Source organism: Nipponia nippon, unplaced genomic scaffold (genome assembly GCF_047370975.1).
Source record: "Nipponia nippon isolate SJK-2023a ecotype South Korea unplaced genomic scaffold, ASM4737097v1 scaffold_12, whole genome shotgun sequence".
Lineage (NCBI taxonomy): Eukaryota > Metazoa > Chordata > Aves > Pelecaniformes > Threskiornithidae > Nipponia > Nipponia nippon.
Window position 1 is genome coordinate 3,174,382 of NW_028262313.1, and position 25,327 is coordinate 3,199,708.

General features: G+C 39.8%; 1 protein-coding gene across 3 annotated transcripts in view; it reads right to left on the minus strand.

The window, feature by feature from the left end:
• The window catches only part of LOC148056647 (uncharacterized), a 190,101-nt gene that overhangs the window by 61,857 nt on the left and 102,917 nt on the right, over positions 1–25,327 (minus strand). For all 3 annotated transcript variants that reach the window (XM_087748396.1, XM_087748397.1, XM_087748398.1), the window contains exon 9: positions 12,152–12,223. In XM_087748396.1, the coding sequence (XP_087604522.1) occupies positions 12,210–12,223 (14 nt within the window). In that variant the 3' untranslated portion in view covers positions 12,152–12,209. The remainder of the gene's footprint in view (positions 1–12,151; positions 12,224–25,327) is intronic.

Genomic DNA, 25,327 nt, shown 5'->3' on the forward strand with positions numbered 1-25,327 from the left:
TTAATCTGTTCCATTGATATTAAACAGGTATCACTTATTAACCACAATACGAGTTATCAAATATCAAACTAGTTTTTCTCCCCCACAAAGACTTAAATAACTGGTCCTCTTATTTGTCTATGCAGCTTTTCTCATCACAAGATGATACTGCAGAACTATACAGCGAACCCGTGCACTTCAGTGCACAGTTGTCTGTGGAGAGCAGTGAAGGGTGGATCTGTACTGCTGTCATATGAAGAGATTACCAAAACTTAGGTAAGTGCATTGACGTCTGTGAGTTTTTTCCTACATATTTTGTTTCAGGCTTTGGAACTGGAAATTTCCTATTCTGACTAGTATCAGGCAGCTTCAATTACACTTTAAAAAAACAAACAAACCAACCCCAAACAAAACACCACCACATTCTCATGCTGTTTCTTTGACCATAACAGGTTCCTGTTCATGTCACTTCATTTTAACCTGTACTTTCCACCCAAACTCAATATAAACTTACAGAATGTCACTGAAGTTTGTCATCAGGATGGCCCAAATCTATTTGCCTCTCACTTCAGGTAAAGAATGTTTATGATGCAAATACATCACAGATGCAGAGCCAACTGTAGTTTTACCTGTTAACTTCTGATGACACACCTGCTGGAGTAAGGATTTGCTGGGCTGCTCTTTTTAAGGCTACTTCAATGAAGCAAACACTGCTTAGAAGAAGTGGACTCAGATGTTGTTTAGCCAAGAACCATTATGTTTGAGGTTATTCAAAATAACAGATCTTTATTTACAGCTTCAGCTTGCCTGTCAGAAATCTGATCAAGAATTGCAGTCAAGTTTTCCTCTAGTCACAGGAGACATACTCATTCTTTTCACCTGTTCATACGATCCCATGTTAAGTAAAAAAAGCCATGCCTTGACTGTATTAGAGACATAAAGCTACCTAAGAAACTGCCATGGGGATCTATTGCTTATAAAGGCATATCCTTACTAAAGAGATTTCCAACTTTTCCATCCTAAATCACTTCCAAAATGATTCTCAGAGTCAATGCTCTCTTCTCATCTCATCATTGACCATGGTAATTTTGACATCAGCTCATTACCACACTATAGAGAACATCCCTACCAGCAGTGCAGCAGGACTACCACAGGGATCTGCACAGAAAAGTGCTAGAACAGAGCTTTTGCTTTCTTCAGCAACCAAGGAAATCCTTGCAGATGCAGATATACAGGTAGCAATTTTGTTCATAGTTCAGCAACCAGTTCTCCTTACTGTGTTGGGAAGTAGATTAAGATATAGCAAATCCACCTCACCACTTAATTCTTTTTAAAAAGGGTCAAAGTTTTAAGTTGCTTTCTTTAAGGCAAAATTTAACAATTTATCCCAATCACTGTTGCAGTATTTTCATAAATGCCTCTGCTACACCCTTCAAAGGAAAAGACGACCCCAAACACCTTGCTCCAACCGACTCTTCAATATTTGAATTTCAAAGGTTTTGGCCTCTGAAATGTAAGCAATTCAAGAATTAGCATCTTATCCAGCCAAACATTTTGAGTCACCATTTTAAAATCTTAATTGATCTTATATTGTTGGAATTGTCTTTAACTGGTATAATTCCATTCAGCTGAAAGAACTTAATTTCTGTTTAGATAATGTGCAGGTTCAACTATCTTCGTTTCGAAGTTTTACGAACTAAAAAAATCTCTCTTAATTGCTAAGAAACTGGATGCAGGAATGAGGTTCCATATGTCTCTGTTATATCCTGCATACTCTGCCGTTGTTCAAGCCTTACGTGTAGCAGTTCCAGACTTTAAATGAGAGGGCCAATGTTAACAAGATGCAATCCAACTACACATGTTCGGAGACATGAATAACCATCTGAGACAAATGGCCTTGAAATTACATGCTTACGGGAAACAGTTAAGCTGTATATTAAAACATACAAAATCCTGCTTTATGGTCCCTGAAGAAATGGATATAAATGTGCAAGTGCACAGAACATTTGCATCGTTCTCCTGCCCATGATCTGTTACGCTGCAACACAAGTCTGGGCTTGAGGCAACTGTGTTCCCATGCCAAAATTGTATGGAATGCACAGAAAGGTCAAGGCTAGGAATTTATGTGTTTCGCAGTTATTTAGAAATTACGGGAAAGAGAACTTGGCTATACTCCTGGCATCGCACAGGTGTAGTTAACTGAGAGCCTTCTGTGGGTCAGACTTTTTCAATCAAAATTCCACTTTATCAGAAGCAATGGCCCTGTGCATGTGACTATTACAACTCAAAAGATAGCTCAATCCGGGGAGAGAAACTAAGGGATCACCTTCAAAATTCTTTCTTTGCACCATATTTCCATCAGTAAAGTCTAGACTTTATGTTAGAGGATCATTATCTGAAAAAGATAATTAATGATAAAATATTTAGTCTATGTATGTGGAAAAAACCTCAGAATATTACTCTAAGTTTTCATTTGGTTATGCTCTTCAGTGAAAAAAAAAATAATCATCAAAATCACTCAAAAATCATGACAGGAAGCATCATTTGAACTCCTAACTGTATAATGAGTAAAATGTTTCAGAAGCTAAACGGGAGAGCTCACTGGCCATTCTACCCATAAGCAAACCTGAACTCTCAAACTTTTAAAGTGTACGTCGTTATTATTATTATTGTAAGCAGATAGTAAATGGATAGTGTCCTCTAACTGTAGCAATGTATCTGGAAACAATTAAACAATTAAAATAGCTGTGTGTCTGAATAAAAATTCGTAGACCTAATGGTGTTGGAATGACCATCAAGTGAATGCTGAGCCTGTACGTAGTGTAAGAGAAGTAGGCTCACCACAACTGCTTCAATTTGTTTAAACAAACAGATGAGATGTAGCAGCAGTTTTAAAGTGCTGAGGCTGCCCGACCAACAGAAGTCAGCTGAAAACAGTGTTGTTCTAGAGAAGGGGGCTTCATCTTACCCGAGATTTAAATGAACATGAAGAGCTATGGCCTCTACTGCTAATGAGGTGTTACGGGTAGAAGACAGTGTAGCTCCTGGCCAAAGCGTGTTAGCACAACCACGTACGCTCATGTACCACCTAGGGACTACCTAGCAAAGGTTCACGCATCAAAACAGAAGCTATTCTGTACATACAAGATTTGTCAAAAAAGGGACAGGAAGACAAGAACGGGAGATGACACAAGAAGCAGCGAAACGGATGATAGATGGAATGAAGGAAACGTGAGAACACGCAGTAGGAAAAAGGAAAAATGAGAAGAAACAACCTCGGCAATTCTCAAAGATAAGCATTAGGCTGACTCTGAACATCTGTCAGCTACACAGGACTGTAATTATTTGTGCTCTCAATATTGTATCTGTGAAAAACACTACTCCGCATTCTTACTGTTTCTTGGGAATTAAACACAGTAACAAATGCAACAGCATTCAAATTAAGGAATGAATTTTTCCTTTTGAACAAAATAAGTGCCTAAGAAATCCTTCAGGATTAGCGGCAGCTCATGAAAAGAGTGTCCCAACAACAGCTTTCCAAAGCAACGCATTCAGCTTTGTTTGTGGGCAAAGCAGCAGTCTTTCCGCAATACGGAGTGTGCTACTCAAGTAGTAATCTGTCAATGCATGGAAAGTTAAGAGTGTCTGGACAGCACAGCGGTGGGTAATGCAATACAGATGATTTCACCTTTAGGTCTCCAGTTCAAAAAAATTCAGCCCAAAAAGTGTCATCACCTGATAGTTTTTACTACTTCTATTTACAGTACAAAATTTCCCAGAGGGCCAAACTGAGATCAAAATTTCTCTCTACTCCCTCCCTCCTTGTGCTAGGCATTGTGTCTGGACTAAGGAACAGACCTTCTCTACAGATCCCATATTGTAAACAGACTACAGATATGAAGGAAAAAACCACGGGAGACTGAAACGCGTTGTCGAAATTCAGTGAGTCAGACATAAAAGCGATTCCAGCTCCCAAGCTGATGACATTCTTACTGGTGCTTTTTGTGTGTTAGGATAGCTTCTCCCCCCTGCCCCCTGAAGGCAAAGTGCACATATGTGCAGCAAGATCCGAGCTCCAAGATGCATCAACCTTGCTAGACGAGTGCATATTTTCCTTTTAGCCCACATGGAATAGGGCCGATACCTCCCAGGAGTGCTGGGCTCACCGTACATAGGCTGCAGAGATGATCTGTCCACACAGGGAGCACACCCAGGATTCCCAGACATCCAGCAACCTGGACGGAGCTCTGAATGTCCAGGAATCCTGGGCAAAGGTTTAAAAAAAACCCAAAGCTCATTTTTACTTAGACAAAGCATCCATATCCAAGATAGAACAATCTGAGAAAGGAGTCTTTTTCAACAATGTGATTAAAAGGAGCAGGAATCCGTGCTCCCACTCTGCTCTTCCAATAACAGAACCACCTGTGGTTGTAATTATACATAACATCAGTAAAAAAGCCCTTGCATGAATTCTCTTCTAACTCTAAAGATGGCCTTTCCAGGTCAAGCTGGCAGGGCGGGCAGGAATCCTGCTGAAGCTTAGATCATAGTATCCACCAAGCACTCCTCATGGACGCCAAACTCACTCGTTCTAGACAGTGACACTCTTTTCTCAGTGAAATGATAATAAAAAAAGTATTAGAAAAAACTGAAAGCCTCAAAAATGAGGGAGCCCATCCAGAATAAAGCATCAAAGAGCTCTGGGTTCTCTCTCCATACATATATATCTCGCCATATTACGTCTCCATATAATCAACTGCCTCATCTCACCACTCCGCAATAACAAGCAGTAATTCTCTCACTACAATTCTATTTCCACTGTAAATCATTTCAATTCTGACATCTTCACTGAGGACTAAATAACACGTGACCTTATCTAACTTAAATGTGGTATTAATTTTAACAAGAAAAAAAGTGGTTTATGAAATTCAGGAGCTTAGGGTAACTGGGGGGATATAGGTCTGCCTCAGGGGGTAGCATATGGATTTAATTTTCCCTACATTTTTCACCAAATTCTAAGAACTACAGTGATGTTTTGCTATAGGGTGGTACAAAATCATAAGTCCAAACCTTGCCTGGAAGAATCAGGAGTCTGAATGATGCACTGGGCAAGAGAAATTCAGAACCGTTGAAGAACAATTGCAAAACCTTACATAGACTCGATTTCTTTCCAAGCTTTTTCATGTAACTTGCAGAACCTTTAAAAAAAAAAAAATTGCCTTCTTGTTTGAAAAATAGGAATATCCTCCTATTATGAAATATAGATAAAGCCCAATTCTGCTTCCAGTTGTGCTGTTGAAGTGTGGAATGAAGTTCAAGAAGTTAAGCTGCTATGACCGTAAGTCTAAAAAGTAATCCTTTGAGACCTTTGAGATAATTTGTCAAAAAACTTTCTGATTCTTCAACAGGAACTTTCTGAACTTCAACAGGAAGGACACACCCCCCACACCCCCCATTCTAAAGAAAGATCTTCCTGTCTTTCTATACATACAGTTTTCTCTCTTCTGTTGTTTTCTCCTTAAACATTTTCATGCCACCTAGCAGAGACTGCTGCATACTCATACCTTCCAAAAAAAGGGAAGTCTTGACTTGAATTAGCACTAGCGCATATGGTAAGGACAACCTGGACACACACACACGCACACACACTCTGCTACACATTTTATAGGTACATTAATCAGAAACACCTCATTTATTCCATTGCTTTTACTTGTGCTGTTGGAAAAAACATCTTCATTGTCTCATTTTAGGAAGTTTTCAAATAAATTGTCTGAAAAGCACTTATTTTTGTTTATCTTAACACCTTACCTATTAATTTTATTGCATTTCCCCTAACTCTTGTACTGTGAAAAAACCCCAGGGAATAATCCTTTCCTGCTTGCCTGTAACATGCTCCTCCCTGCGCTCCCTCCAACCACCCGTCCCAGTCCGGACAGTCTGAGGCTTCTCCAGCTCTCCTCCATCCTGCACCTCTCATTATCCTTGGCCTTTTTAAAGATTTTCTACTTCTGTTACATCCCAAGTCAGAGGAAACTAGAATCTGGTAGAGATACGAGTGTAACTGGGATTTACATAATAGATTGTGTTGCTTTCATGCTATGCTCCAATTCCTTTCGCTACAATTCTTAATGTGCCATTTGTGGTTTTGATGACTGTACTGCTAAGCACTAAACCAATATTTTCATAGACTTTACCAAATCACGCCTATTTGGTACTAAGGAATTAAGAATATATCCCTCTGTATATACATACTGGCATTTTTTTTCCATCAAATTTGCACCAAATTTATCAACACTGATGAAAACAAAAGCTGAATTTCACTTAGTGAGCACTGCAAGTTAGATGTGACTATTTCTGCTGTTTGACTGAAGTGCTTTATGAATCCATCACACTGGGATTTAATAGAATGACCCTAACTTGTATCCTTAGTAGAACATTCACAAAAAGCTTGTATCGAAGTCAGTCTACCTGCAGTGGGCAGGATACAGCCAACGAGCCCAAATTCACACTACGGTTACTCCACCGATGGCAATGAGGTACATCACAGACAGATCTGGCTTCGAACATGCATCAGTCAAGAGAGTAAACTCTAGAGGACATTGTGGTGCCAGGTATACAAACCAAAAGTAGGTTCTCCCTTTGTCCTGACAACGTAAGGCACAAAATAACACATCGATATAGGACAGGTGACCAGAAGCAAATAGACTGAGACCATCTGATCACCATGACAGGTGGTCATTTAAACTGCTTTGTGGGAACAAGAGAAAGAACTTTAAAATAACAAAGTTTGGTCTGCAGGTCTTTTCATACACCTCCTTCTGTACAGCAGGTGCAACACTTAAGAAAGTCTGACTATAGGACTTCAAAAGTGTAACGAGTGTGTGAAAAAAAATAATAATAAAAAAATTCACTAGACAAATTCATCAACAACTTTAAGATGAGATCTTTCAGTAAAAAGGTGTTTTAAAAATAAGAGGCTATTACTGTGTTTACTAAATCTGGGTAGAAACAAGGTAGAGAGTTTGCATTCTTCCTTCCCGCTAAGAAGGTTGTATGTCATTCTGCAGCCGGTTTCATCAGCTGCCATAGAAGCAGCTGTGACCACTTCCATCAGGGAGCTGAGCTGTCTCCAAGAGCATGGTTTTCCATGGGTAGGAAAAATGATGAGACCTGGAGCACCTCAACTCCCACAAAAAAATCCTGTGCCATGTCAAAGCCAAGACAAGCACTTTGTCCTACTGAAAGCAGACGCGTCTCTCCTTCAATTCATGATATAGCAAAAACTCAGCTCAAAACAATACCAAACATAGTAACACAAAGGCTTATAGAAGGTAGGGCTCCTTACACATCATCTCTCCCCTGTGCCCACCAAAAAAAAAACCCCAAAAAACCCAGACAAGTGCAGGAAAGGCATCCTGCTGGACTATTAAAGAGCTTGGAGCCAACAGTCAACACATTAGGTAACCTCATTATCCACTGCCTAGTGCCAAAGGCAAAACAGGTGCAAGGATACCAAAGCATGAGGAAAGCACAACCTGTTAATAGAAATCTGCAATTTTAAGGGCATTAAAATATTTCCAAATGTTCAGAGAAAAGCCTCACAGTGGAGCAGACGTTTATTAATGGAAAAGTAGAAGAAAAATGTGAATTGCTGGAAAGATGCATCATACTTAAGACACAGTTTGTTTTTCCCCTTTTTGGGCTCAGACTGTTAACACTAAGACTTAAGGGCTTGAGCTTCATTTTGTTCCCCACAGTGAGGAAGAGGAAAGAACAGTCGCTGTCTTTTTTGTGTCACATTATTAAGTTTATCGTTTCGGGGGAATGGAACACTCTTGCCTTTTTCAAACTCGATAAATAAGATTGTTCAACAGGAGAGGTCATATCACAATTGCCACCTTGCCCCTTCAGCTTCCACTAATCTACCATTTCCCGTTCAGATCTGGAAATAACTGCTATCAGAAATAACTACTAACCAGTAGCAAATTCTGGTGAAGTTCGTGAAGTTACACAGCTGCAGAGTCAAAGTAAGAATCAAGCCTTTTTCTTGAGCAACCGCTACAATCAGGTCCTGGAATTGGTACCTTGTGTATCAAAATACCTGGGCAAGAAATTAAAGACTAGTAGAGTTCCAAAAGTCATGGTTTTACAACATCACTTTGATCCTCCGATACATTTTCTCAGACATTTAATGTCATTTAATTTAGTTTTGTGCATTCCCTCAGTCCCCACACTCGAATTATGCAATGCCCTTCCATTTGCTACAAGGCACAGAAACACCTTAACATTGCTCTTAATGAGCAACATTCTTATGAGACTGAAAGCCTCAGATTTTTATTGTTATTAATAACCACTTTCAAGATAAAAGACATCAAGTTCCAGAATTGCCATGTAAAAATAGTCTTCTATTTCAGTTTTGTATTCAAAATACAACTTATTTTCAACAAAACTTACTTCCACAGGCCACCTGCAGATGCTGCAGGACACTGATGGAATTTCAATTTCAAAGGAAACCTGATGTTCAGAGCTTGTAGTATGAAGACCACAGTTGTTTTATTTATAAATTTTATTTATTTATTTCAGTGAAGCCATCGGATTTGCAGACTGAACTTCTACTGGAGGGAATGCATGTATGTGAAGGGAACATTGTGCCACCTGAGGGTCAAAAATCTCGTAAGAATTATTTACTAGCACTTTAGATACTTTTTCACATTCAAAACACAATAATTCTGTCTAATTAGTCTTTAACAGCCATGATAAATTGGTTGGCAAGTACATACATACAGAAAGTGTAGGACATAAGGTGGGGGGGAAGGATAGCTTTAACAGTTCAGACCAAAAGCCTGTCTACCCCAGCATCCAGTCTGTCCTAACTGATGGTCGAGGGAAAAAGAAACAGGAATAGGACCAGAGAGCAAGTGTGTGAATGATTAACAGTGAACCGCAGAAGTTCTCAGCCTAACAGCTGATATTTATACCCAGGACTCTCAGTCTTTCCAGTGCTTGCTTTCCAATAGATCACAAGCTCCTGAATCATTTCGTGAGCACACCGTGGGTTGTGCAGTCCGTGTCATCTCTGTGCTCTGACCAGCCACCTCACCCTCAGTGAGCACAAAGCAGGATCGACATTTCAATACCCCTCTCAGTTAAAATAACGTGAAAGATGTCTAATCATGCAGATTCCCAGATTAAATCGGGAAGCTCTAGGGCAGGAAACTATTAACCACATACTTGCTCTCTTACATGTGTATATCTGCCCTTTTCAAATAGGGCCAGAGCTCTTCAAAAATTCACAGAATATTTTTCCCTCTTCTGGCAAAATTCCAGGTAATTTAATTTGCTTGGTTCATCTGTTGCTCTTCCCTATATCATAAATGGACTCACACTGTGCTTCCTATAATGCAGAATACCGAATTCTAACATACTACTTGTTAGCTTTCTTCAGGAGTATGGCTTAGTGGCTTAAATGGAAAACTGAGAACAACGAAGCCTAGTTCCTGACCTCAGCCATGTAACTGTTTGCCGCGGTTGGGTTTCTTGGGATTGTTTGCCGAAATAATTTAGAAACGCATTTTGCACATTCTTTCCTTGCCTGTGAAAAACGTGAAAGAAATTTTGGAAGTTTCATTACCTACTTATAAATACTTAAATTCACTGGTGGAAAAAGCTGTGCTAAAACAAAGCGAGTACTTCTTGTTACATGCTGTTCAGCTGCGCTGGGGGTTCTTACACAACCATTTGTGAAAAAGTTTTACCTTGGAAGGAAATACTTTTTGAGCTTCTGATTCCTGACTGCCGATCTCCTCACGGAACTATTTCCAGTAGGTACATCTGCTATTTAACAGGCAACCTTTAACCCTTCCACTATCAATCTACTCTGGCACAAACCTATGTGTCATTATTTCCACAGAGTCGTGTAGACTGCTTTATTGGGGGGGGGGGGGGGGGGGGGGGAAATCTTTTCGGAAGTTTTTGTTGAAACATCACTTTGAAGACTGTCTACGTACAACTCGGAAATGCCACATTTGGTTTTTTTCAGCTGTCGCTGTATTTCCCCCAGCTTTTAAGAACTCATGAACATTCTTCCAATTAAAACTCCTTGCATCCAACCCGGTCAATCCAGAAAAGTGCCAACTATAGATTCTCAAGAAGCATCTCAAGCAAATTCTATGTTTCCAATGATGTTAACCTTTATTTCAGTGTGTTTCAGAACAGCTCCTTCAGAAGCCGCAAAATCATGAAATAAAAAAACGAGATAAAAGCCAGCAGTGCTTTTGACTGAGGAAAGAAGAATCATCTCTGTGTATCAAGCTTTCTCACATGGATTTAGTGTAACGAATCAACAACTCCTGTTACCCCTGCTGCACAAAGGGTGGAGAGATTGCAATGGATGAGATGAGAACTTTGAAAGGGACCATCAAAAGACAGTACAGGCAGCAATGTCCTAACAGCACGACTATACGCACGGCTCTTGACATCCTGGCAACCTGCATGCTAAATAATGCTAGCTAAGCCCAAACTGGAGCTGAGAGTCGTTTACGAGGAAATTCTATCAAAACAGAAAGTGCAATGGAAATCACAGACGAACAAAATCACTGTAAGTAAATCCTGGCAGTGAGTCTCCACTTCATACACACGTTTCTCTAATGTTTCTCTTGACTGACTGTTGTGCTGAAATAAGTTCATATGACAAGTCTGATTTTTTTCCTCTACAGATCACCATACTTTTCCAGCACAAAAACCCCCGAGTATAAATCATATACTTGCTGAAATGCTTAGATTGGCATGTTATCTCATGTAAGAGCAAGGTACCAAGATCTCAGTTGTAGAGATGTGGTATTTTTTTTTGTTAGGCAAATTGGACTGATTTTTTCTTTATATAATGCTTCTGTAGTATATTCAACATTTTTCCCTCCTCTGAGAAGAGATACAGACTGATAACTCAGTATGTGTATAGTGTTCCTCACTCATGTATTTCAAAATACAGATAATTATCACCACTTTAATAATGAAAATCCTGATACAAAGATCTCTCTCTTCTCATTCCAGCAGTAGAACATGGAACAAAACTTGTGAGTCCGAGTGCTCGGTCCAATATGTTCTCCAAATAATTTACCTCCCATTATAAAATAATTAGACTGGCTCAGACTACAAAATGACCTTAAGGAAAGTTCAGGAATTTTGGGTCCTAGGATGTGTACCAGACTCCCACGCCTGCTCAAAACAAGTCTTAACATCAACAGTTCAGCGAACGTTGAAACTAAAAAATTCTGTTCTCCTTTAGTCCTATTCCCTCCACCACAATAATCTCAGCATTTATTTTCTCCAAGATAGTCCTTGTTTCAGCATCCCCTTTCCTTCCTTCCCCCACTCACGTCTCCCAAGCTCTCCAGCTCCCACCCACGCTGCTTTCCTATCAGTCTGGATAAGAGGCAGCATGTGCAACATTTACACTGGCTGACCAGCTAGCTATTGTGAGCCAGCTCGTTGGCAAGACGATGCCTCAGAATGGGTAACATTTGAATTCTGCATACATGCCTTTTTGTAAGAGCACCGATTCACACATCCTTCCTTTATTCAACTCCTCGTTTCCCAAAAAACTTACAGAAACTTAATTCCCTTGAGATAGCAAGCTGAAAAAGAGTATATGATATCACACTGTCTAGAGACAGGGGTGGAGGTAGATAGGGTAACTGTCTTTAGATATATCACTGGGCTGCTGCAAAAAGGATGAGTATTCAATGAGTAGGGTGAGAAGAAAGAGGATCGAGTTTCATCACAAAATATTCAGATTAGACATGTAAGAAATGATCCAACAGTTCTAGCTTAATTAGCTAAATTGCTGATAGAATGCTGGAAGGGCATCACTGAGGCTTTCAAGAACAGGGGAGTTGAAAGTGCTGGAAGAAAACCAGGTGTAGTTTAGTTCTACTTACTTGGTGGGCAAAATGTCTTAAGAACCCATCCATCCATATTTGCTGAGATTCAGTTCACATTAAGAGAACAGGATACACAGAAAGGTGGGGTATAAAACCACCATCAGGCATAGCATGAATTTCTTTGTAACAATCCGTAGTGAACCAAACAAAATGAACTAAACCCTGTCATCATTTCTGGTGGATTATGAGTTAAAGCATAAAGAAACAAACAGTTGTAAGAACACAGAACTCACCACAGTGATTCTCTGTGGGTTCAACATCTTTAGCTCTGTCTGACTCCAAGTAAAAAGGTTAAAAACCCAAATCTGTAGGGAAGAAAAAAATCAGTTATAAATAGGTTCTGAAAATCAGCTCGGTTCATGTCTTGTATTCTTTATTCAGAACTGTCCACCTTATTTCTCATTGGCCTATCTTACCCCAAGCCATTAAATATTCAGGCAGGGGTTTCTTTTGTTACTTTACTAGTACTATGGTTTTTCTCCCCACTTGGATAAAATTATTAAATGAATCAGTTTCCCTTTAAGAGCTGGATGGCCCTGCCAGCTTAGCCAACATGAAGCATTTCCAAAGAAGTTTCTTGCTCATCACAGTAAGGAACGAAATATTTTAAAACCCCAAACTTCAAAATCCCAGATGGTCTTGAAGTCCTTTTTAAATAAACTGCGTGAGTTTACAGTCAAATCTGCCCAAGAAAACCTTCTAATGGAGACTGAAAACTATAAATGTTCTCAGTTTATTAAAAAATGATTTGACACCAGCAAAGACTATTTCAATTTTTCCCCCCTCACATTGCAGAGCTAGACACACTTCTCAAAATATTTGCTTTCAATAAAGTGACAGCAGCCCCTCAAGAAGTGTTATGTAAGAGCCAGTATTTGATTTTTTCGTTATATTTCATATTATATTGTCTGTTGAATAAAATGCTTTAAAAACATTAACGTAATATAGAATTTCAGACTCTTAATCATTTTGACAGGTTTTCTGAAACTCTTCAGAGCAATGTTTGAGTAAAACCCCCACGTAATTCACAGCACTGAAATAGGTGCAGAACTGGGGGGAAGGGGAGAGAAGGGCTAGAAAGGTCGCCGCTCCAACACACACGCATTCATTAGAAGAGAAAAATGCTTAGAAATTTGGCACAAGGAAGAGTGCTTAAATGAAGTCTGCCTGAGGGGATAGCCCTGACTTGCACTCTTACCAACTGGATGGATATCATGTGACCGTTAACAAGTATTACGTACCAGGTAAAAAAATCTCTCTGTAAGAAGCCACACCACCGTGCAACGCTATGTACAGCTTCAGGGACACCACTTTCCGAAGGGGAAATGTTTCTAGACTGATGCACAGTCTACACACAAAGACATCCAGACAAAAACAGCAATAAGGCGAAACCAAAACGCACTATATGCTGTGCTTTTAGGATGTTCGTTAAAGGTGAATTTGAATCATAGAATCATGGAATACCAGGTTGGAAGGGACCTCAAGGATCATCTGGTCCAACCTTTCATTTGGATTTGGATCCAAACTTAATTACAAATAGTCAGGGTTTCAGGTCAGCTTATTTTGAATGCTGATTATTTTACACCTTAACTCCGTTTTTTCAGTCCGTGTCTTCATCCCAATGTATACTTTAACTTTTAGACCTACGTTCAAGTTGTCCTCATCTCGCGTCTTAGCTCTCTGAAAGGACTATTTAATCATTTAAATGCCAGAGTCCACGTGCCAATTTATGTGCTCTCATCTGAAAATCAAATCCACAGTCGAAACACAGCAATGGACTCAATGCGTACTTGATTTTCCAAACCACAATTATTCAAAAAATACCTCGGAACCAAAACAAAGCAGCCTTCGTTCGCACTAGAGAAAATTCTTGTACTGGCCTGAAGCCCTCGGTATTCATTGTCCCCCATAATGCATGAGTAACTGATTTCAAATATCTATAAATAAAACACATCATCTTTCATACACGGATCTACTATAGTTCAAACACTATAACAGGGGACATACATGTAGCTGTCAAATGGAAGTGCTTTATAACTTTTTGTTTTATATACTTCCCCTTTTGGAGAAAGTTTGAATGAGAAGAACCTCATGTGTTGCTTTTCAAAGCATTACAGTTAGCAAAATAAACTAAAATTTCAGCATACATTTTGTAAGTATACATTGCAATGTCAATATCACATTCAGATGGAGACAACTCCCTAACAAACTACTGACAAGTTAACTAGCCACCTTCGCCCATTTTTCTTTTAACTTATGATAGAAATGAATATTCCATATGAGCTGCTTCCCCCAGAAAATTCAGCTCTGATTCAGCATCTGGAGGCTGATGAAGTATTGCTTTTGCCCATTTTCACAGCTGCAGCTAACTAGCAAGAGAAGGTCGAGTGATTAACCTGAGGTCACCGAGTGAGTCAGAGCAACAGGATTACAATCATTAACACTCCTGGCTGCCAGTCTCAACCCTTGTTCTTCTACTACACGGCCTTTACCAGCTTTAGCACACAAAAATGATGGACTAGTTAATGCCAGACAGAGAGAGAAAGGGCAATTTTCCCTGTACGCAGCGATGTCAATCCACTCAGTCTTGATCTGTAAACACTCTTCGATTCCAGCTCAGCTCTGCCAATACATCTCACTTTGGGCCCGTCAAACACTGGTATTCGTGCCGTGGGCCCCTGTTGAACAGCGACTGCCTGCTGAGCCAGATGGAGAGGTGGCTGTGGAACTAGACAATTAATTGGAAAATTCAACACCAACTTGCACCTGCATCCAGCAGTTCACTGACACCACAGAAAGCAAAAAGAGTCTGATCAGAGTAATACAGATGCAGACCTCATCGCTAGGCTGGAGACACTAATGTTAAACAGTATTCTGTTGCACGGTATTTTTACAACAGTTAAAATGGCATTACCTAAGTCATAAACAAAACCAATCACTGTCAATTAGCACCAGTGCTATAGTATATGCAAGCCAAACCAGAAATAGATGGTACATTCATATCCTGCACGCAGCAATACCTGACTGTAAATACCCATGTATACCATAGCTAGAATGACAAATACAGCTTCATGTAAAGGTTGCTTCCTCAGTGGAGATTACAGCAACTCCAGATTAAGGTTCTGACAATCTTATTTTCTTAAATCAAAGTTAAGTCATAAATACAGCTCTGACTGCAGTGCCTCTTGACCTGCACCAGCTAGCTTTAATCAAATTGGTATCATCATTCATGAAAACAGGGTTGCAGAGGCTTTGCTCACTGAGACCACTGACGACGCATCCATGCTGCTCTGGATTCGTGGCTGTTGGTGACCATGGCCTGCAGACTGAAGTTTGCTCGGTTGTGTCTATGTGGGATCACAGGCAAGGCTCACAATACTTTGAATCCAAAGTTGCATGAAAAATGTTCTCCTTGTAACCCAGTTTTGTACATCCAAGAGGCCTGGACAGTCCTGGAACTGTCATCTTTTGTCAGATTTGAGAGCACTTATCTGAAACAAAACTCTGAAGCATCTGTGGCTCACCTCCTGATGCTTTGTAATATCATTAATCAATCACATCTGATACACTAGACTTCCTCCATGAAAACTAGAATCAATTTCACTGCATTGATTCACTGCCAAAATCCTTCAACTGGTGTCATAGGGTAGTGGCGTTTGTCAGGCGACAGCACTGTGCAGGATACAGCTTTAACAGTCAACTTATGCTGCTCTTCAGCCAATGGCATGGGATCATGTGGAAAGATTCAAGAACTGAAAACAGATGGGAAAGACATCTAACTCTTGAAAGGATAACACGTTTATCCTATACCAGTGCTCAATTTATTTTAGGTTTTCCTAAGGGCATTACAGGTACAGCTCAGAACAAATTATACCTGCTTAGATGCAAATATAGAAATTCTATGTTTTCGCATCAATTATAAATGAAAATATTTTAATAGTTATTAATTACACACACTAGTGCTATGCAGCTACCATTAATTGGTTTTGATCCTGGGATGAAGGAAGAGAGAGAGAGAAACTGAAGACTATGTATATGGCAGCAGTGGATAACTTTTGCAGTTATGAGATAAGCTTAGGATGAACGGGGGACACAGGACTTAGCTCAAAGGAAAATAAAAGCAACTCTCTTGAGCCTTCTACACACAGATCGACCCTCTCTTTTTCTCTGCCAAGCAGCTTGACACACTAAGCACTGCCTGCCTTTTTCAGTATCACCTCTCAGAATCCTGGCCAGGTACAAGCAGCAAAGCGGGAAAGAGTCAGATGCAGGCCAAGAGAGCCAGCAGATTCACCCGTAGGTACCCTGAGGGCAAAGGCCACTGCTTCTCTTCACTCTCATGTACGCTCTCTTTTGATGGTGGTACTTTCCAAAGTGACATCATCTTCATTTCTGCTGCTGCTTCAAGGAATAGTATCTCCAGAGAGTTCAGATCTCAAACAAACGAAAGCCCAGGCAGCTAAGCACGTACAAAACAAATGAGAATAGTAGTACTTGTATAGCACCTTTTATCCTAAGATCCTACGATAAAAAATACCAAATAAACCAAATAGTGCCTTTAATTTGAAGGCAGTTCCTTCAATTCGATCATTAAAAGAATAATAGAAGAACAACAAAAATTCCATTAGCACAGTGCACAGGTCCTTATTTACAAGTCATCTGTCCCCATTCCAGTCCTGGGGTTGGTCTTTTAAGCCAGACACACCTGCCTCCAACTGGCAAGTATTCTGAATTCTTCAGTTCCCAAGCATTCAGGACTTCAGCAGTACAGTAGTCACTAGAGCTCTTAAAATTCAAACCGCACGCCAGTGCTTGATCACATCTACAAACTATATGTTCCTTCTCTCAGCCATCCCCACTGGAGGGTGTTCTGCACGGGAAAGAGAACAAAGTACAGCCTTGTAAGCAGGAGGACTGCTTCACCAAAGTAGAAACATGACCATCCAACTCTTAACCAGCACCGGATCAAAGAAACACTCCCAGGAACTGATCTCATTCCCATCTAACAGAACATGTACAACAAAGCCCTTAGTTCTTAATTAGCATTTGTATTAGGAAGATCCTAAATCAACTGCTTAGATGTCAGTGAAAGACGGGTGTACGTTTGTAATAACAGGTTTTTTACAGAAGAAAAGCCAAAGGGTTTTCTGTAAGTTGCACAAAGAGCAGACATTTCACCTGCTCCCATGTTACAGCAGTAACCCAACCCATTGCCACGCAAGGTACCCCATGCCCAGTCACTTCAGCCTCCTGTTTGAGAGGAGGGCTGAGCCCTACTCAGTCATGATGGAGAGCACCTAGGGCAGAAGCAAACACCTTGCACCTCTCTGCTGTAACTAATTTGGACATATGGAAGGAGGCAGCGATGCCTGTGTTCTTTTTGGCCTAGGAAATACCATCTGCAGCTGTGAAATTCACACGAGCACCAAGTTGGTTAAGAAAACAGATGGCAAACAGAAGCAAACGGTTAAAATGTTCCCTCCACTGCAACACATGTGAAATCCCTTATTCCAATGGGCTGCAATAAACCTACGACTGTCAGTGCACATATAACATGCTGAAGAATTTTTCTTCACAGGGAAATAAATCTGATTTTTATCTAAGCTGGCAGTAAACAGGGTCAAATATTTAACTGTTTCTGTGGCAACTTCCCTATTGTTTTTCAATTTTTAGGTTTTGGTTTTTTGTTGGTTTTTTTTTTTTTAATAATGCTAACAAAGTCAGAATGCTGCATAGCTACAGATCACAAGGATGTCAACAAAGGTGAAGAGGGTCTGTGGCAAACACCAACTGTCAAATGAGGAAAGTAAATGTTTATCGTAAAGAGCAAACTGTGGTGCCAGACAGAGGAACTTAGCTTCACCAACACTGGATTTGTTGTGCATGGTTTAGTCAAGTGATTTATATGGATTACACCACATTTTCCCTTTTTGTAGCTTGCCTTGATAATCAAAAAATCTTTTTGTAATTTACATTAATAGCTCTGCAACATTGTGGAAAATATTAAAAAAGACCTTTATATTTTTGGCACCTCCTACTGCAGAGGACTGCACACAATCAGCGCTCTTTTGAACTGTTCCAAAGGGTTTGGCAAGAAGTTGAGGTACACCCAAAATGTCATGAAAGACCCTGTACTGAAACCTCAGAAAAGCTGGTCAGTGAACGTCCAGGTCAATAGTTTTCTTAGGTCCAAGTCCGCAGCACGCCTCTGCCAGCAAGAAAAAACATTACATTTACAAGTCACTTCCATTATCTTAACTCCGTGGGTTTTAATAATAATACACATTATAGAAGTGTTATTTCCACGGTCAGTGCATCCCAAGTTGGGGAATACTTTCAGACCATAAAAGGACGTCACCACAGAAGACTTTAGAATGAAATCAATTAAGAACCAGGCTTTTTCAGCACATGTTGCTGCCTCAACCGCACAAGTAAAACAAAGCACAGCAAAGGGCAATATAGTAACCCAAGAATGGAATTCAGAGAAGCCTGAGTTTTTGATCGTAACTACTGTTCTGACCTTGAACAAGAGTTCTTTTATTTTCCTATTTACATTTTCTTCTCAATAAAAAACCTCCTATCTCAGAGTAGGGTTGAGTGAGAGAGTGAAAGGAAAAAATGGAAGGTTTTGTAAATTCAAAGAAGTTAGCCCTTATGGAAATCATATGGATGCACCATGCAGTGCTGGTAGTGTTCGGTAACACACTCACAGCTTAACCTACCGAGAACTACTGTAAAATTGCCATCAAGACCGGTATGCTGGAAAGAAAACAAGAAAAAAAAAAAAGAAAACACCCACAAAATTGAAAGAACGTTAATAAAAGCTGGATGGTTTTGATCCATCTTACCTGTCAATTCATAAAATGGTACTTAAGTACCCATCCAAAGAAATGCATAAAATGTAGGATGAAATGCATGGTGGGTAAGAATGGGAAGTGTGTGAAGCTCAGTTCACGGCCCCGCATTCCACCTGAACTGAAGGCAAACTTTTTCCAAAACTTCCCATCAGGATTATGTGGCTTTATCACTTCTGTAAATGCAAATATCTTGCTTTTCTTTCACCTCTCTTGCTTCTTCTTTGGGAGCTTCAGGAAAATCTGAATCAAAACAAGATCTGTGCCAGTCTTGGGCACTAAGCAGACACCAAAAGGTATCTGCCCATACACTGTATATTTGGAACTGTTTAACAAATTGTAAAGATATATTTTACTCCCTATTTGTTTTTACTAGTAGAAGAGAATGTAAATATAATGACTAATGTAAAATGCACCAGGATGTACTCAAAAAAAATGCTGGTCCACAGAAGAATCTGTTATTTCCCATGTCATTCTCAAACTAGCAAGAGGGCTTTGGAGCACTGGTTGAGTTTCCTAAAGAAGATTAACTGAGAAGTGCCACTCAGAAACATCTTTCTGGTGGAAAACACTGCTCCAGAAGTGCTCCTCCACGCTCTGCCAGGGCTGTTCACACGCCACGAGGAGGACGAGGCGGAACTTGAAGCAAATATTTGCTGTCACTAAGGTATCAGGCCTATGGGCTACACGAAGCCAACGCCTAAACTTTCTGATTTAAGAACATAAAATTTAAGCTTTCATTGTTAAGCTAGAGCCAAATCTTGTTCCAAAGATACACAAGACCTATAGCAGCTTCTCCCAGGGCCAGAAATCAGTAACTCTAGTAGAAAGCTAGGGACACCTATAATTTCCCTGTATACATATTTCTTTTTACATGCAGTGAATCATCCTAGAAAAACTCCTTCCAAACACTTTGAGACTAGCTGGATACATGATATTTGAATAACGTAGTATTTGAACATAATGGAATAAGAGGAACAAAACTGACTTTTACAGACTGACCCAGAAAGGAGAAAAATCTCAAACAAACAACAACCCTTAGTATCTTAGAGGTATCTCTTTCTCACGTATTGAATATTAAGGAGAAATAATCAGGTGGAGAATAGGTCTACATGTTTAAAAATAAAGCCATAGGCATCAGTTCCCCTCATGAAGTGTAACAGTGATCAGATCTGTTCACTGCACGCATCAGATAAAAGCTGTGATGAATTAGCACCAAAGAACCAGGCACTGAATTTTCTCTGGTTCTCACTGTTCTGGATCGTTGGGATTCCAGGAGTTAGCCAAAATCTAACTACATATGAACAGGACTGACTTCCAAATTTTTGCAACTATTAAGATACCAGTTACTGTTAACATCTGGATCAGTCCAGCTTCAGAATCCACCCAAGGCTAAGCTAATTCCATATTTAATCATAATAATTCCAAGCTCAACAGTGACAATATGTAAACCTTGTCCACATGCTGAACAAGAAGACGACAGAAATTTCTCTCTTAAAATAAAATACCAGCGATTAATAAATCACATGTTTATATCTCTTTGGAGGAATACTTCTAATACAAAGCAATTCCAGCCAGAGCATTCCATGCCAAATCAAATACTCATATGAAAAGAAAAGGCAATTTCTGCCAGTTCCTATGTCCAAAAAAGCTTTAAAAATTGGAAAAATGAAAGCATTTGCCCTCTTTCCATGAAAACCCAGAGTGCTGGGCACCAGGAAACAATGTTCCCACTGATCTCCAGTAACAGAGGTGAATAATAATAATTTCAGTGTTATGGGAAGTAATTTGATGCATTCCACTGTGTTAAAAAAAAATAAAAAGCAACTCCTTTTGATACTGTAGAGACTTCCCTAGAAGATAACTGCATTGTATAAGAATTCAGATTTCTTTCCCCCCCCTGTATTGTCCAACTGAAGATAAGATGCTTATCCCCCCAGTTACAGAGGATTTGGGAAAGCTGTCAGAACCACAACAAAAAGAAGGCAGAAGCAAATTAATATTTCTTTTTGAAAAAAAAAAAAAAAAAAAAAAACACCCACCAAACTTGGGTATCATTTTCCCTTACTTGATGGGAAGCTTATCAAGATGATCAGCTTACAAAGCTCAATTTCAGAAACCAGTCAGTTCCAGGGAAGAAGAAAAGCAGTAGTTGCAGAAACATTTTAGTCAAAGTACTAACACAGAGCTGAATACTAGTGGAAATGGTATCTTTCCCCCCCGATAAAACAAAACAAACAAGTATTCTCCAGAAATACTAGAGCAACTTTGGGAAGTCTATGCTTTTCAAGTAAATTTGAAACTTAAACAAAGCAAACCAAACAGCCGACAACAATTAAAAAAACCCAACAAAGAAAAAAGCCACCCACAAACAAAACCAAGCAACAATTAAAAATAAAATGTACCATAACTGACAACCAGTACTTTTCGTTCTGTCTCCATTTCTCACCAACCTTACAAACTGCAAACCCATTTCCTTTTTCACATAAATGAAGAGAATATTGATAAGGACAGCCTCGACAAAGAATATGACAAGTTTAGGGGCTTTTCGGTGAGAGTCAGATTCAGCTCCACATGCTGGTGAAGCAAAGGAGTCTGGAATACACATCTTATGTTTTTTAGAGCATCTCCAGAGATAAAATTTATTTAAAACTTTGTTTTTCCATCTAAAGTTTCATAGCCCTCTGTTTAGGTACTCACATGTCCATGCTTTACCTTACGGTATAACTGCAGCAACAGCAGCAGTCCATACACATCTGGGGAGCCGTTCCAAAATAACTCTTCTGATTTTGGTGACTTGGAAAGAGATGCAAACACCTCCTATTTTTTCTTTTGCAATCAAGGAAAGTAATTTTCCTGAAAAACCACTTCCCAACATACTGGATCTCAGACAACTTTCAGCAGTCATGGGAATCTGAGATATTTCAAAGTTGCCTTTGCTCTCCAAAGATCAGTTTATCAAACAACATGGCCCCAGCTATAGCCCATTCTTCACCCACTGGCTTGACCCTGCTTCTCAGTGTTTTTCTCTACCTATCTTTCTTTCATTATGACAACTTTGAGTTTCTAATCTCCATTTTGATAACAGAAGTACGTATCACACTCAAAAACTAAAACAATCCCAGGTTGAATACCCAACTAGTGAAGGTTAGGCTCCTGACAATATCATTCAATTAAGACAAACCTGGCTTTTTAGACTAAGCAATTTTGAACAGATGACATGCCAAAATATTCAACTGATAAACACTAGAAGTCACACCATTTTTTTTTTTTAAAATGTTCCCTTGCCTAACTTCAAGTTCTCTAGAAAAAAAATCCACCATGCCATAAGCTCCACTGTACGAAACGTGAGCCATATTGAGTCAGTTCTGCTAAAATCTGTAGGAAATGCCAAGAATAAGTTTTGTTGGAAATGTTGTTTAACAGAATTACTGAAAAAACACTGATAATATTCATCTCTAATGGCACAGAGGAAGGCCAAAGAGAGTTAAGAAAATGCTATTATTTCCTCTCCATTGTTAAGGCTTTAGATTCTGCTGTAGCAGAAGAGTCAGGTGCTCTGCTGAAAGCATCACTTCAAAGGTAAAGACAACCAAAGAGAGCTGGCATTTTTCCTCTGATCTTGAAAAAGCCAGCTGGAAATGACACCTGCAATAGGAAGACCTTTTCTTTACCAGTATCTCTTCTAGATGTGTTCTGCTTACCTATCTGCCCATGGTGGCCTGTGGTGCAGACAGTGTAGCAGAGAGCTGGGTATTTTTTGAGTATCTGTGGAGGCAGATCAACTGTGATCATTCGACTGGAGCAGAAGGGTTTTTTTATGCACTCTACACAGCTGTAAATGATGATATAGGCAGAACCGAGAAGAGAAACACATTTAAGATTGCACATTAGATCAGCTCAAAGGTCCATCCAGCCTATCTCAAATAATTGTCTTAATTGGATATCTAGTAAGGAATGAAATCAAGGTAAGTATATCACACTTCCCTTCTTTCCCAGCCTTGACCTATTTTCAACTCCAAGTTAATAATCTTCAATAGGCTTCTCTTTCATGAGGTTGCTCTGTCTCTTCCAAAACCTCCATAAGCTTGTAGCAGCCACAACGTCCTTTGGCAAGTTCTACAAGTCTCCTACCCATCATGTGAAGAACCTCCTTTTCTCCCACTTTGAATGGGCCCCTATTAGCTTCATATGATATCACTTAGTATTATATCAGAAGTAATAAACACTTGAACCCCTCTGTGCCACGAACAACCATGCAAATATCCACCATTTTATTTCCTTCCAGACTGAAGAGCTCATTCATTTCTAATACTGATGCTGTTCCACTCTTTTTTCCCCACCTTTTTTTGTCCCTCCCTGTTACATTTTCACTTCTTTCATGTCCTTTTAGAGATACAGGTAGTAGTCAGGAAGAAGTAGGCAAGTCACAGACTTATCTCTAATCCAATACTACCAATTCACAATAATTGATTTACTTTCTTCCCCCAACCGTTGCCCGGTACTGAGAAGATCTTTCCATGGAACTGTTGTCATCGCCCCCAAGACCTTGCTTTTACGTGGTAGGGATCACATTTTACACGTGAAGGTAGCGTTATCATTTCCCCACATGCATAACTTTGTGCGGCATTTATTTATGCTAAATTGCATCAGCCATGGCTAAGTCAGTCTCAAAGTCTGTCTTAAATTTGTCATAATCTATGTTATTTCTCTCGTAACACGTTAAGATGGCACATAATCCTATACACTGTGACACAGGCTTGAAATTTTCAGGACCAGGTTTATCTGGGGTGATTGAGTATATTTTTAGAAAGATATTACAATGAATTATTTGAGAGAGAGAAAGGTTTATTGCAGGAGGATATTCAATTCTACTTGCTACTAGAAAAACACATCATGATACAAACTTCCAAGAGTTCTCAGAGGTTCATTGCTTTATTTCAAAAGCAAGTCACCCACAACTCCCCTTCCCACTGCACACACACATCTTTTTTTCCCCTGTAGAACAGTGTTAAAATAGCTGTACAGGAAACTGCAGCAGAAAGCTTTGAATCCCTCTCTCCTACCCCCCCTAAGGCAGTCAAACGAGCCTCGTAACTGAACACAAATGGTGCGGCTAGCAGGGGCTGGAACGCCCAGCTCGCCTCACACGAGAGCCCAGTGGCAAAACCAGAGACTCAGTCACTCTACCTTTACGCAACACAGGGAACCTTCATTTTTTATGCAAAGTGGAGCAGCTTTAACAGGCGAGAAAACAGTTCTCTCACTTTTCCCATATTCCACGTATAAGAGGGAAGAACAGATGCTTTTCCTGGTTTACTTATAACAAAGACACAAGGGTTAACGAAACAGTTTGTCCACGGCTAACTCTTATAAATGTTCTCTCAGTATGGCTATAGGTCAAAAAAAAACAACCCCAAAGTCTCAGAATACTTCGTTTATGGCTCCCAAGACAGCTCACGCAAAAAGAGCATCAGGGTTCTCAACTTGCCAAAAAGTTCTTCCAGCGTGCTCAGAAACAGGAATTTAGGCTCCTGTTAAAAATATTGATACGTCTGAATTTTACACAGCTCCTCGGTTTCACAGTACACAACCTACAGTTAAGCAGTGGAACACTTCGCTACAAGACACTGTCTATGCTAAAAGTTTACAGAGGTTCAAAGGAAGATCAGAGAAGTTAACGAAAGACATTCAGAGGGTTTTACAGTACAATCTGTCTGAAGCAGTTCTTGAACCCCAAATTCTTGGGAGAAAGTTTGGCAGAAGTATCCCTAAAGTAATATTGTAATATTTTTCCCTAGGCATTTGCTTTTTGCTGGATAAAACGAGGTCCTATGCTATAAGACCTCACACCTTATCTAGAGTAATTAATAATTCCCGTGTCAGCACCAAGGCAGATAAAGAACGTAGAGGCTCCCGTGCCAGCCCGTGCCATTTCCATCCACGAGCAAGCAATGCAGCCTGGAAGATGCCTTGGAATTCAGGTCTTGCAGCTCACTGGTTGGACCAATCTGCTTTATCAGCCTGCAGGAATCAGGCTGGACAGTTATCTGCTGGTGATTACAGAAAGACCGTGGAATGTCTAGGTTGCTTTCCCAACTTTATCCCAACAGTTACGTGCTTTACAGAACAAGCCAGTTCACTTCTTTATGACTAACTTTCCCCATTGGGGTAAGCTCTCACCTTTACTTTAAAGCAGTTGTGCATTAAAATACAAAAAAGTTGCAATCATAACACATAATCTTTTTTCTTTAGTTATGAAAGCAGACGGATGTCTTTTCTCCCTGTGTTATTCTGGATTCTTCTTTAACAGCTCTGAAAATTTAAAGCCATCTGGTAGCAGCTGTGTCTTGACTGCACACCTGTGCTTGAGCTGAAGTGGGGAAAAGTTCAATAAGGATTATACTGTAGGTGCCAGAACGTCTCATTCATTCCAGAAATATCGCACAGATTTAATATTCCCTCCGCTTCCCCCTTAACTGGTTTGTGCTTTACTCAGAACGTACAGATAAGAAAGACAAAGCAATTTCTGGAGAGCACAAAGCCTTTGCTGCT